The sequence below is a fragment of the Aspergillus foveolatus genome, assembly GCF_047715535.1.
Source record: "Aspergillus foveolatus strain CBS 279.81 unplaced genomic scaffold BDW70scaffold_68, whole genome shotgun sequence".
Lineage (NCBI taxonomy): Eukaryota > Fungi > Ascomycota > Eurotiomycetes > Eurotiales > Aspergillaceae > Aspergillus > Aspergillus foveolatus.
Window position 1 is genome coordinate 1 of NW_027396132.1, and position 12,920 is coordinate 12,920.

Consider the following 12,920-nt stretch of genomic DNA (forward strand, 5'->3'; position numbering starts at 1 on the left):
CTCGTCCTGATACGAAGTTGCAAGACGGGCGAAAAAAAAAAAAAAAAAAAAAAAAAAAAAAAAAAAAAAAAAAAAAAAAAAAAAAAAAAAAAAAAAAAAAAAAAAAAAAAGAAGAAGAAGAAAAAAAAAAAAAAGGAAGAAAAAGAAAAAGACAATGGAAGAGGAGAGAAGAATAGCCAACCAGGTTGTCAAACTTGTGAGGCCCGAAGAGAGCAGATGATTCGTTCAACTCAGTATCCCCTGGTATTGTTCAGCCTAATGTTTCCTCTTATCAAGATATTCCAGCATTCTAATCTGGACACGGTCACTGTTTCAAGGGGCCCAGATTCCCTTTGGCTGGGCTTAACTGGCGACATCACTGAGCCATCCCCTTTGTAGACTTTGTAGATGCTTCTCGGCAGCAGGGGTATACCCCGCCGTAGGAATCAGCTGGATCATCTTTCTACCAATTGATTCACAAACTTTGGTTAGTGCCGTCTCTTCTTAGTGTTCTGCAACCTGACCTTATTCTCTCCTCAACCCCATATTCAAGCGCAAATGCCCAAGTTGCATCGACAATGGACTAAGCTCTGGCTATCGCGGTAAGTGCTGGTATTAGAGCATCCCTTGAAGCCAGTTCTCACAGGTAATTGGGCTTTTTTTGTCCCCAACTTGTACCGAAATGCATCCCCTAATGTGTATGAGACGTTTCTGAAATACCCTGAGTTCCCATTGTCAAAGATTACTGGAGCAATACCAATGTTGGGCTGACACGGTGCATGGAAGACGTGACAACTCATCCCCGCCTACGACCAAGTCCTCGGTCCATGATCCTCTGCCTTGCTACTTTCTAATCGGACTGGTTCTGTACAAACGTATCTGCGTCATTGCACGCGACAGTGAGCCTCCACCGCCATTCCTCAGGAGACCTGCGGCGCCGACCAGTCCAGAAAAACATCAACCGCTGGCTCGATGGTGCGACTGCCATTGCGTGCGCAGCAACTCCTGGATGAAGGGCTGAGTCAGAAGGCAATCAGCAAACTCACTGTGCCGCTGCACAAACTCGCCTTATCCCTGAATGCAACCCCGTATCGCTCGCCGAGAGCGAGCCTCTGGTACTCAGTGGCGCTACTCTCCAGTGCTGACTACCAGCAGCATTTCTACGGACTGCGGTCAGACTGTGAATACGTGGCACAGCTGCTCTCCAGCCATTTCAAGCACAGTCCGTATTTTGAGGATAATGAACAGTTTCCTTGACGGGGCAGACATCTGACATTGGAAACGGAAGGAGGATCGCTGCGCCGGCGCCGGCGCCGCCATTATTCCACATCCAAGGCTAGATAGACGAGTACTCAATTGGCTCTCAGGCAGTTCACCTCTCTGCTCCCAATGGCGCTCTCGCTGTTACAGTGGTACGCCAGAACTATCCTAGCCTCCCATTTCTGATATGCGCATCAACCGCGCCGCAGCTGTCCTTTCCAGAACTGCGTCAGTTCTCAAACTATACCTTTGGGCCCAATATAGACTTTCGGCCTCTTCTATCTAGAGTAAACCACTTGGGCACCTTTGCTTCTTTTGCCGCAACTCTTGCCGTCTGCTGTTGGGTTCTACGCTCTGCAAGAGTGGCAAACCAGCCGGAAAGAAGTCATACACAACAGACAGTCAGCTGAGACAGTCAATCATTTCTGTGAGAAATGCGATTTTGAGTCAAGTACTGGATACACGCAGCCTCGCGTCGCTTCGGATGCAGGATCCCAGCATAATCTGACACCCTGCATGAACACTTGACAGATTACCTTCGGCCAATGCCAGAACAATTGCAAGGAGACAGTCAAAGACTCTAACCAGGTCTAGAGTCTGACCATTGGTACCACTATTCCAAGCGTTACCGCCTTCATTAAATTTTTCGGAGGTTTGCTGTCTGTACGAAAGGCAGCAGCTTCTACTCCCGACACCTAAGAAGCAAATGCCTGAGTACCATAATCGGCGGATGGTATTATGAAATAGGTATCCCCAACAATAGCATTACATCACCCAATGTGTAATATAAATCAGTTTGCTGGTCTCCAAATAGACAGAGGAACAGACATGTCGCTTTTGGTATCATTAAGCTTCCGAAGATGCAAGGCATAATTAGCTAATAGCAGAATACTCAGGTATAAACTACTGCTATTACTGCTACCCACTAAAGCGCAAGCGGCAGAGTACCGCTGGCAGGGACTGTACCACGCCATTGGTCTCACAGGAGTGCAATCTGGTTATAGGGAGGCATTGATACCTAAGTTGCCATGTTCAACCGCATGCTAATCCATGCGACGATAGTATATTTCAAATGACACAATACGCGTCGCAACGCGCCTCATCCGGAACTCTTCATCAATACATAGTGTCTGACTGGAGCTGGCCGCCAAATCACCAGGGTCATACCTATCAACTTGACCGCCTGTAAGATTTCTCATCCTGGTGGTGTAACTTCTTATACCTTCCTGCGGCATGGCCCATATCATGAAGGTTCCAGACCACCTGTGATGGCAATAAGCTTTTTATAACATCAATGTTTAGTATCCCTCTTGGGTTATGGTATTCAGAAGTTTAGACTGCGAGCTTCACTTGGACTTTGTGTTTGTCTGAAATGTTACATTGTGGAGTTCGTCATGAGAACCGTTCGAGCTCTATATATCTAGCGGTCTCCAAGCAGTCCATCACTTTGAAATTCGCATTCAACTCGTGATTCATTTGCCAACTTACGCTCAATGCGACTAGAAACCATGACGCGCTGGCATCTCACACATTGTCTGAGAAGATATTCCTGCGAACATATATATCATAGTAATCAATCAGTCCTGCTTGGAGTCTTTGCTTTGTCCGTTTGCTTGTTCCTGATAGGTAAATCCGATTCGTCAGATTATACCCATCCTTTAAATGCTTCCATTGCTATACCAAGAAAGTTTGCATGTAGTTTCCTTGCACTCGAGAAGATCATGGTAGTTGCCGCTATCTACTATTGATATTGGACGGCCATGGAAGCCATCTGAAAACCCAATTTGACCAGATCTGTAGCCAAGACAATATTCCGGTCTGCATGTTCCAAGTTCGTTGCACTTCTTACAACCGTATCATTGGTTGCTTTGATCTCTTGAAGCGAACATATGGAGGCTTTTCAAAAGTCGGACGCGGCTTGGATACCGCCATATCGACAAGCTTGACTCTTGAATAAATCATTTCGGAGCCGAAATAGCTGCCGAGTCATGCGGAGTGAAGGTCAGGTTCAAGAAGTAGTGTGGGATCCATTTGACAGTGAATTAATGGAATTGGTAAGACTCGTGCTGGTTTTTAATACCAGATGAGCCCTGAGCACAAGGATAAAACCTTTGTGTATCACTAAATCAGTAACAGAGTCTCTGTGGTCATCAGCAAAGTCCTTCGATGCTTGAGTGGGAACGGGCGGGAAATCTACATCTTGAATCTTCTCGTTTTGTTTGTTTACTTTCATTGATGTCGCGTGGTGGAATTTGGGGAGTCATATTTTGTAGTCTGAGATTGCTGGAATAATCAGGTATATCAGATATATCTTTCCTCTCCATTCACGTGTTATGCGATAAAACTGAATCAGAGTAATATACAACAGAATAAGTACATTCGCCGCCAGGATGTTCAACATCCCTCTTCTCAAAAATGAGGATTTGACTCCTCAGTCTTTCGCGCTCGTGCTGGGAATTCTAAAACTAGCTCCAGTGCAAAGGACGAGTTGCGCCATTCTTAATCACCCATTCACACTATGAGATGCTCTGGGGGTGGATGTATCGCGCGACGCCTACACATACTATTCACATTACCCCCCTACTCACCCCACGAGTTCACCTTGCGGCTTGGCTCGTGCGAGCTCAGGGCAGTTTTACTCACCTACTGAGAGAAGGTCTCTAGAGTATGTCCTCATGTTTCTTGCTGGGTACGCAAGAAGACGCTCGTCAACCTGTTTGGGCGATTCTCTCAAATACGCCCACCGTATGCTCCCACACCAGATCGACCATTTCCTTTTTCCGCAAGGTGTCCAGAAAGTCCAATGTCTCCATAGATACACACTCTCCATCCAATCCCACAGCGTACACCCCGCTTCCAAGTTTACCGTCTGTACCACGGATGACGTCGGCATCCGACACACCATCGCCATCCAACTGCACCAATCCAGCATCTTCATTCCTGGCCGGATACCGCGAACTGGTCAAAAGATATATGTGCCGCTCGCCGCTCTCAGTCGGGCTCATCCAGCCCCGGTACCGGACATGACTCTCCTCGTCAAGGGTGTGTCCACCGTGCCGGGATAGCTGTGGACAATGGAACTGAGGGCGCATGTCGAGCGAGAGCCTCCAAGTCGAGCGTTATGAGGGTTGCCACATGCCCGCGAACTTGTCTCGGAGCCACATCGAGGGCGCCAAAGTCCGGGGTGTCAATGGGTCCCTCGAAGCCAGCTGCGCCGACGGTCACCACGCGGCGGAGGCACGAGGCGGGCCCGAGAAGGGGCAGGAGTTTGGCAATGAATTGCGTGCGCGAGTAGTGGGCCAGTGCTGTCAACAGGTTTGGCCTTCGGGTGTCTCTGTTGCGACTTTTTAGCCGGGTACCTCTGAAGACAAAGGGCTCTGGGGAGTGTACTGTTGCGCTCCAGACTCGCAGTTCCCTGGCTCAAGAAGAGAATATCTAACCGCGTCTTCCTCGCCTTGATGCGCGCACGGACTTCGTCTACCGTGCGGATGAGGCCAATATCCGCTTCGATAAAGACATACTCGCCCCCAGGGTTAAGGGCCTTGCATTCGGCAATAATCGAGTCTGCTGCAGCTGGCAGCGACCGACAAAGTGCGCGCGGGGGACACCTTTATACTTGGCGAATGCCTATAGGGTTGCTGCTCCGATGCCGCTGGTGGCGCCACAAAGACGGCTACCGTATTAGGCCCGCAGGGAGGGAAGAGCGGATACCCGCATTGGGAGAGCATTGCTTGGAGGAGACCATTGTTGATTTAAATGGTATGATCGGCGCACAAGGCTGAATGTAATCGACGCGAGGAAAGCTTGTCTATAGGATAAATGGGGCTCCTGGGCTAATTGTACGGTTGACCATTGAACGATACACGCTTGTTTATTCGCACTTCATTTTGTCAGCATTCGTCCATGGATTAACGTAATCCACAAGCGAGCCGCACAGCCTGAGCAACCATACTGTACCTAGACATTTTGAAGCTATCCCCAACAACCAAAGCACGCGTATTTTATTAATTTCTATATAAGATTACGTGTAGGACATTTTACTCTAGTATGGCCTTGAATATTATATTCTGAGCAGGTTGGTGGAGCGCGTCTTGGCATGTCAGAATATAGATGTGTAGAAACCCTGACAGGCACCTCCTTGATAGTCTGAGCCTCATTTCTCTGCGCTATACGGTCCCTAGCTTCCTGTATAGATAGGCTCTGTTTAGGGGTCATCTGGCGTTTAGAATGTTGTTTTTACTGCCTTTCTTTTATATTTGCAGCCCGTAACTTGTTGACTTCATCTGTTAACTGCGCGGCACGTAAAGTGCTAGCTCAGCAGACTTTTCTAGCTGGTTTACAGCCTGTTTTGAATGTGATGATGGGCTTCGAGAGCCTTGCCTTAACACCTTTCTGAATAATGATGCCTTTTTCTTCAGTTGGCGAACTGTTCGGGGCGTTGCGAGCGCTAAGGAGCTTACAGAAAGTGTCCTACCACTCTTGGGGGTTGATGGAGCTGGCAGGCTGATATTTAGATTGTCAAGGACTCTCTAGGCATTTAATGGCTGTATTCCAGCTGCTGCAAAACTGCGCTGCATATTTTGAGATGTAAAGTCTTTGTGATGAGCTTCCATGTATGCTTTAAGAATGTCATGCTTGTCAATATGGTTGTATCCAAGCCTCATCCGGCCCTCAACAAGGCCTCCATATGCCCTCTTTAAGGGTCCAAATCAGCCAATATCAAGCAGCTGTAAAAGGTATGATGAACCTGCAGGCATGCAAAATGGAATAATATCTGCTTGACTGCAGACCTGGTCAAATTCAGGTGTTAGGTGGCTTCCATGGCCGTCCAATATCAGCAGGCAATAGCGGCCGACTTTACGGGCCTGTGATGATGGAATAAAGACCTTTTGAAGCCATTGGAGGCCTATCGCATCTGTTGTCCAGCCATTAGGGCTGACTTCGATCCTCTAATCTGGTGGTAGGTTGCTATTCTGGTACCAACCCTCCAGATGAAGCCTTCCTTTAAAGATGATTGTTGTGGGAAGCGCCTAACCACTTGAATTGATTCATTCAATTGTTGTCACCCATTCCTGATTGCCTGGCTGTACCTGTAACGGGCGTAGGTAGTATTGTTTTTAACTAGCTGTCCTGTATAAACGAGTATCACAAGCTTAGAGAAAGAAACAAGAGATAGAAGCGCAGATATCTTCCTCCTCCCTTTTATCAACCTTTCCCAATCATACGTCAAGACTTCCGACTTCCCGGACTTGCATGCCGACGGATTTCTTTCCCGAAGTTACGAGGACGGATCTCTTTTCCTACGAGGCCGCAATTCCGAGGCTGTACACTGATGTTGCAGAGATCTTATTTAGAACCAGGTTGAGGGCATGGCCGACAACCAAGATCCAGGCCATAGCCTGTGACAGTACGAGGCGCGGTTTGCCAGTTTCTTTGTGTTGTAATATAATCTTTGCAGTGGCCGCAATCCCATTGGCAAATCCTGTTTCATCAAAAATTAGATATTGTTATCTACAATGCCATACTATATCCGGACCTTCTGTAGCTGGTCAAAATATGCTTTAATAACCTTTGGATTCTCACATTCTGCCTGCCTATAGCTGATCTTTCGCGCAAAGCAGGTTTGCAAGTCTTTATGGCATCTGACAAAGTTGCCAACCCAGTTTACACCCACTGGTGTATATCTGGTAGGATCAGCCTCTCTAAGAAGCAGATCTGCCATCTCCTTGACCTGAGCATGTGTTGGGGCGCTCCGCGGCTATCAATTGATTGTATCCATTGTACTAATGCCTCCTCCTGGGTTTCAGATAGCTTATGACCATTGGCGCGTTGTTCGCTGCGATACTGGCGTCCTCGAAGTCGGCCACGGAGAGTTGACTCTGGGATATCAAAAACTGCTGCTGCTCGACGAATACTGGGAATTTCATTTGTTTTTTAGATAAAATTGCAAGTGCAATCCTCCCCTTTTGCTCAGCCAAATTTTGACGCGATTGGCCTTTTTTTGGAGTCATGATGACAGTTTGAATAACTTCAGTATGAAAGGTTGAGCGGGGTGTGCGGCTCACTTGTGGATTACGTTATTCAGACAAAAAGACTGCATTAGAAAAGCACGCGAGTCTGAAAAAAAAAAAAAAGGAAGGCTCTCGCAGAATCAAATAATGGCCTTGAATGATTTCTTATTTTTCCGTCTCATAATTAATATTACCAAGACCCTCTTGTAGGCTCCTCTGAAGGATACTCTACTGGAGGGCTCAACTAAAGACTCTACTGAAGGATTCATTGCCAGGAACCCCTTGATAGAATTTGACTACATTCTCAACATTCTAGACCCTAATCCCTGACCTCAGCCATCCCTAACCCCGCTATTGTGGACCTGTCCCTTTCGAATACCGAAAACTTTATATTGGTTTAGTTCACCGGTTAATGGAGTCAGACCAGCTGTCAACAGACTTGCTAGCAAAGATCCGCCGAAGATCAGCCTTCCACTGCCCAGCTGCTAGACTAATTAGGAAGTTCGGCAGCTCATTGGAGGAACAGAGCGCCGGTTGACTGTGTTCCGATTGGATGATGGGGAAGCCAACAATGCAGCCATCAATGTATTTGGAGATAGCATGCCCGTTACGTCAGATTCGCCAGCGGCAGTCACCTTGGGAGGGAATAAATGGTGGCTGGCTGTTCCCTTACTTCCTCCTGTATCTGATTCTTCAGGAAGCCGCCATGCCTCCCGGCTCCAGCAACGCCATTTCACTGCCGCGGAAGCGAAAGGTCAGCACTGCATGTACGAATTGCCAGAACTTGCGGATAAAAGTAATGTCTTCTTCGAACTGTTCTCGTTCATTCGGTTGGCTTACCAGGGATCATAACAATTATGGATAGTGCGCTGGACAGCAGGACCAGCCTTGCGCCAATTGTATCGATACCAACGTCGAATGTGTACGAAACCCTAGTCAAGATGGGCGCAGCAAGATTCCCATCAGGCAGAGGCTCAAAAGCCTGGAAGAAGACCAGGATCTCTTTTTTCGATTGCTCCGCACCCTACGTCATGACAACCAGCAGGTCGATAGCCTGCTCGAATACATTGTCAACGAAAAAGCTTCATTAAAAGAGATCAGACAGTATATGGATCATCACTTCCTGCCCGAAGACCTTGAAAGGAGCTTCGATCTACTGGAGATGGATGATGAAGAGGGTGGGTCTGGTTATCCTGCGACCATATCCACGCATCGAGCTCTAAGTATCTCTCGGCTCTGCGACATCCCGCCCTATACCGGACCCGCTTGTCCGTGGACGACGGTCACCGACGATAGTGGATTGGTCTCTCACCTCATCTCGCTCTATTTCACATGGAACCATCTCTTCTTTAACTGGATCGATCGCGACCTTTTCCTCCGAGACCTGAATTCCGGCAATGCCGACTCGCCCTTTTGTTCTCCGTTCCTGGTGAATGCGATCTTGGCGGACGCCTGTGTAAGTTGGCTCGCCCTGACCCAACGGGCTTTTACCGTGTTAACGGCCGTGTCCAGTGGTATTCAAGCTATCCGGAGACCTGTGCTTTGTCGGGTGATATCACCACCAAGGGCCAGCACTTCTGGGAAGAAGCTCGGCGCCTTCTCGATGCCCAGGGGGGCAAGCTGACCTTGCCAACGGTGCAAGGCATGGCGATCATGTTTCCGACGTGAGGGCAGCGCGCAGCATCATTTTATTGCAGACTAGTCTGACAAACACCCACAGGTCATGCGTCATGGGCAAAGATGAAGTGGGGTGGCTCTATGCTGTCCAAACATCCAATGCCATCCCAATCCTGCGCACCTATCTCGAAGATCCTTCCAACATCGATCTCCATAGAGAGGTAACCTCATCTATGCTAGATCAGCTTGAGATTGCATGGTTCAACACCGCTATGTAAAACCCAGCCAACCCTCTGCACCTGGCGCAGCAGGCTGTATGCTAACCACCAAAAAGCGCAAGATGTTTTGTCCTACGCCGGGAGCCCCTGGTGGACGTGCCCCTGTGTGCACGTCTCCCGGTCCATGGGAAGACCGACGAAACCTGGTTTCCATACCCCCAGCAAGTAGAGCCAGTCTCGGCCATTCATCGAAACTGCGTTCTTAATCACGCGGCTGGGTTGGGGGAGATCATTTGGCACCTGTGCGATGGACTCTATTCCAGCGGACAAGACGGCCGAGTACCAGGAGCGGATATTGAGCAGATCGTGAGCAAGGCTTATGATGATCTACTTCGCTGGCGGAAGAATGTACCCGCGTGCATCGAATACGATGAAGACTCTTTGCCGGACGTTTTGAGCTTGCAGTGAGCTGCTTCCAACCCTACTTCCAGCATCACCAAATCTCGTTCTTTTTCTTTTAGTCTCTTTCTGACTGTCAAAGCATGGACTACCACACAATCATAATCACAGCCGTGAGCTATCTCAAAACGTCCATTCCCAATACCGACTCAAACGTAGCGACGCAGGGGTCAATTGCGTCCATACAGGAAAGATGTATCGCCTCGGCCCACGCCATCAACAGACTCATCACAATTACAAAAACCGCTGGAGCTACAGATACCAAGCAGTGCACAACTTCCAGCATTTCCACGCCGCTCTCTTTATTCTCATGGAGGACTTGAATAATCCAGCCAGCCACGACGCATTTCTCAGTATTGCCAATACCTTTGCGCTCACATCTGGGCGCTGGTTACTTACCAGAGGAATGTTCAGACATGTCCAGATTGCGGCAGTACAGGGCAACAAGACCCTGTCGCCGGCAATTGTGAGGCTCTTTGAGAAATTTGAGCGCCGCCTATGGAGGCTCGAAGACCGGAGGAGGTTTAGCAACGCGTATCCAGGTTTCGCAGCTGTGCTGCTGCAGCAGGGCGACGGTGCGATGGATATTCTGGAGAATGGATGACCGTTTGGAAAGGAGAATCAGTCTCTGATTATGGCGGCTGGGAAGGGCAATACGGAGGCTATAGAGAGAAAGAAATAGCCTACACCCAGGCATATATGGCGCTGGAACAAACATTCGTTATCCTCCTCGTTTTCTGAACGAAGCTGTTTAAGGCTTTAGTCCCCTGTTCAGATCACCAGCCAGGGCTTAGTCTTGGAGTGACGGTCGAGAACGAATATTAACGGATGAGTGAGGGGCCACAATTGAGGGCCATGATACGGATGCGTACCCATTTGATAGTCGTGTCCTTCCAGAACACGGTCTCCCTCTCTGTCCTTAAACCTTGACAAATATCTCTTGATCAGGCTTCTGGCGAGGACGTGGCATCTGATGGCCATAATCCGGTTCAATTCTAATCTACGTCTAGACTGTTGCGTATGCAAAAAAATATATCTATCCAGTCTTAGACAGTGCAAAGAAATTTTAGGGTTATCATTGAAGTTCCAGCAGTTTTTCGGCTCAGGCTCATTTCGGCGTCGGGTCTGCCGTACACGTATATACCTGGGGAAACCTTGCGCAGCAATCGCAAGTCACCATCTGACCTCAGAAACCGCTCAATACTCAAACTACCGCAGATGCTGGATACAGTTCTCCTGCAGAGGCTTGACTACTAGTTCTGCAACCGACTTGCGGAAGACAAGATCATCCCAACGCGGATCTGGGTTGCTGGTCGCAAAGGTGTTCTCTATGCACCTCATAATCAGATCCCAGTGAACCTTGAGGATCAGATATCTGATCTCGTCCATCCAGGCTTTGGCCAAGTCGTATCGGGTTGCGCTGGCCGACAGACCCTTGTTCTGCGCGCCTTTCCCATACTCGTCTATCGTATTCCAATGCGCTATTTCCAGCAACAGGATCCCAAGCTCGAGCATGCACTCTTTGACGCCAGATTCAGAACATCCTGCACCTGTTGCAGTAGGTCTGCAGATCCGTTCTTCCACAAACGACTCCGGAATGGATGAAAGATCCAACATGGCTGAGTGTACAGCGCTCTTGGAGAACACACAGAGCTGCTGGTCAGAGGTGAGCGAAGCCACGGCGTTGAGACGAGTTGAAGCAGTGAAGACGCAATAGTGAGCGAAAGGGCTATCCGATGGTACGGCAGCCACGACGCGTCCGGCTCTTTCAGCAGCTGCTCCAAGGTCACAAACCCGTCCGGATCGGCCGCGAGGTGCATTGAATTGCTGTGGATGGAGGCCTGTGGGTAATAGTACATCAGGCGAGTCCCTTCCGAGACCTGCAAGTCGAATGCCACCTCTCCATCTCTGGCGAGCCGTATAACCTCGCACAGGTCATCCATCGCGGTAAGCCGGGGTTCGGCTTCTTTGGCGGAAGGGGTTGCTGAACGACTACCCTGCTGTTCGCCATTCTTTGCGTATCCCTAGTGGAAGAGTTAGCCGATTATCCCGCCAGCCTGTGAAGGGCTCCTACTGCTCATCCGGGCCGTCATCGCCCTTCGCCACTTTTATATCCGTCCGGTACAGATTCGTGGGACCTGAAGCCGATATTACTGGGGAGAACATCACTGTGAAGGTGAAATCTTTCCAGTGCTTCTCTTCCTCGGCCCGTTCGAGAAAATATGATCGACTTCGGAGAGCCAGTCGTGCTTCGTGGCAGGAATGACAATGGCTGGGATATGCGGCTGCCACCGCCGAGTAGAGGCGCTTCGCGTAGTTTTAGACGGTGCTCAACGCCCGTGTGAGTCTTGAAATCTGCCTCGACTTGGTTTTTGCAGGGAAATTTGGCTCGGAGCGCCGCCATGTTGTCGCTGATTCTCCTCAGCATCATGGTCGCACTGTCTAGGCCCTGTATCTGTTTATCTAGCTCGTCTCGCTTGAGGGTGAATCGGATAGTCTCTGGCAGCTGGCACTGGCCTCCGTACGTTCTCACAAGGCTGTCCAGGTTCTGTTTGTCCGCACCGTCATCCTTTAGCAGGAATTCCCAATTCTTAAACCCAGCTCAGTTAACAGCGTTAATTCAACTCACCGAGGCCGATCCGAGACCTTTGATCCTTCTCACCAGCGCGCGAGCACAGCGTGACACCTATCGACAGCCTGGAAGTACACATGGGAGTCGCTTCCCAGATACTCTTTGACTGCTTCCGCGATATTGTGGTCGCGGAAGAGTGCTGGAAGTCGGTCTGTGGACAACGTATCGTAGTTCACGCCAGCACCATGCAAGGTCAATCTGATGTCGCTGACAAGGTGGTAGTGCTGGTCTCTGAGAGACTGGATTAACCGTATGACATAGACCTCCTTGTGTCGAAAGGTAATGAGAGTTTTCCTTCACCGATACTTCTCGACATCCATGACGACGATTGGGATTGCACCTTGGACAACACCAAACGACCTCCAGTCCGCTCATCGTCGTAGTATAGCACCATGACAAGAGCGGTAACGAAAGAGATACGAGGCTGAGATGCTTTTTGTCCAGCCTTGTGGCCAACGGTTCGTAATCTATAGCTGATACTGACGAATCGAATGAGAGGGCTGAAGACCAGCACACCAACTGTTTGAGCCGGTGACCTCTCTTTTAGCTGTCTGCGATCTTTGTTCATCATTTTTCCGCACATTTCAAAAGTGATTTGAACACCAATTCCCCTCAATTGACGTCTTGAGGGTAGTGTGACTCCAGAATCGCCCCCAAATCTGCCAGCCCGTAGATATGGATGAAACTACAAACCCTCAATCTTCTCTTCGCTTGATTGGCAATAAAATAAGTGCACAGTTTTGC

General features: G+C 49.1%; 3 protein-coding genes across 3 annotated transcripts; 1 reads left to right on the plus strand and 2 right to left on the minus strand.

Annotated features, from left to right (window-relative positions):
• Positions 1-3,947: 3,947 nt before the first annotated feature.
• On the minus strand, positions 3,948-5,204 carry BDW70DRAFT_153177 (uncharacterized protein; the record flags this gene model as incomplete). The annotated part of the gene is made up of 5 exons (XM_073739580.1): positions 3,948-4,266; positions 4,313-4,544; positions 4,630-4,812; positions 4,848-4,866; positions 5,175-5,204. 5 exons carry the CDS (start codon positions 5,202-5,204, stop codon positions 3,948-3,950), a joined length of 783 nt encoding a protein of 260 aa, XP_073592402.1.
• Positions 5,205-7,956: 2,752 nt separating this feature from the next.
• Positions 7,957-10,148, plus strand: BDW70DRAFT_163354 (Zn(II)2Cys6 transcription factor; the record flags this gene model as incomplete). The annotated part of the gene is made up of 7 exons (XM_073741290.1): positions 7,957-8,046; positions 8,116-8,706; positions 8,763-8,914; positions 8,971-9,141; positions 9,202-9,549; positions 9,627-9,739; positions 9,814-10,148. 7 exons carry the CDS (start codon positions 7,957-7,959, stop codon positions 10,146-10,148), a joined length of 1,800 nt encoding a protein of 599 aa, XP_073592403.1.
• Positions 10,149-10,692: 544 nt separating this feature from the next.
• BDW70DRAFT_171137 (uncharacterized protein) lies at positions 10,693-12,551 on the minus strand (the record flags this gene model as incomplete). Its single annotated transcript, XM_073743137.1, has 7 exons — positions 10,693-11,179; positions 11,236-11,536; positions 11,619-11,851; positions 11,910-12,081; positions 12,174-12,190; positions 12,221-12,470; positions 12,529-12,551. 7 exons carry the CDS (start codon positions 12,549-12,551, stop codon positions 10,754-10,756), a joined length of 1,422 nt encoding a protein of 473 aa, XP_073592404.1. The 3' UTR covers positions 10,693-10,753.
• Positions 12,552-12,920: the final 369 nt, after the last annotated feature.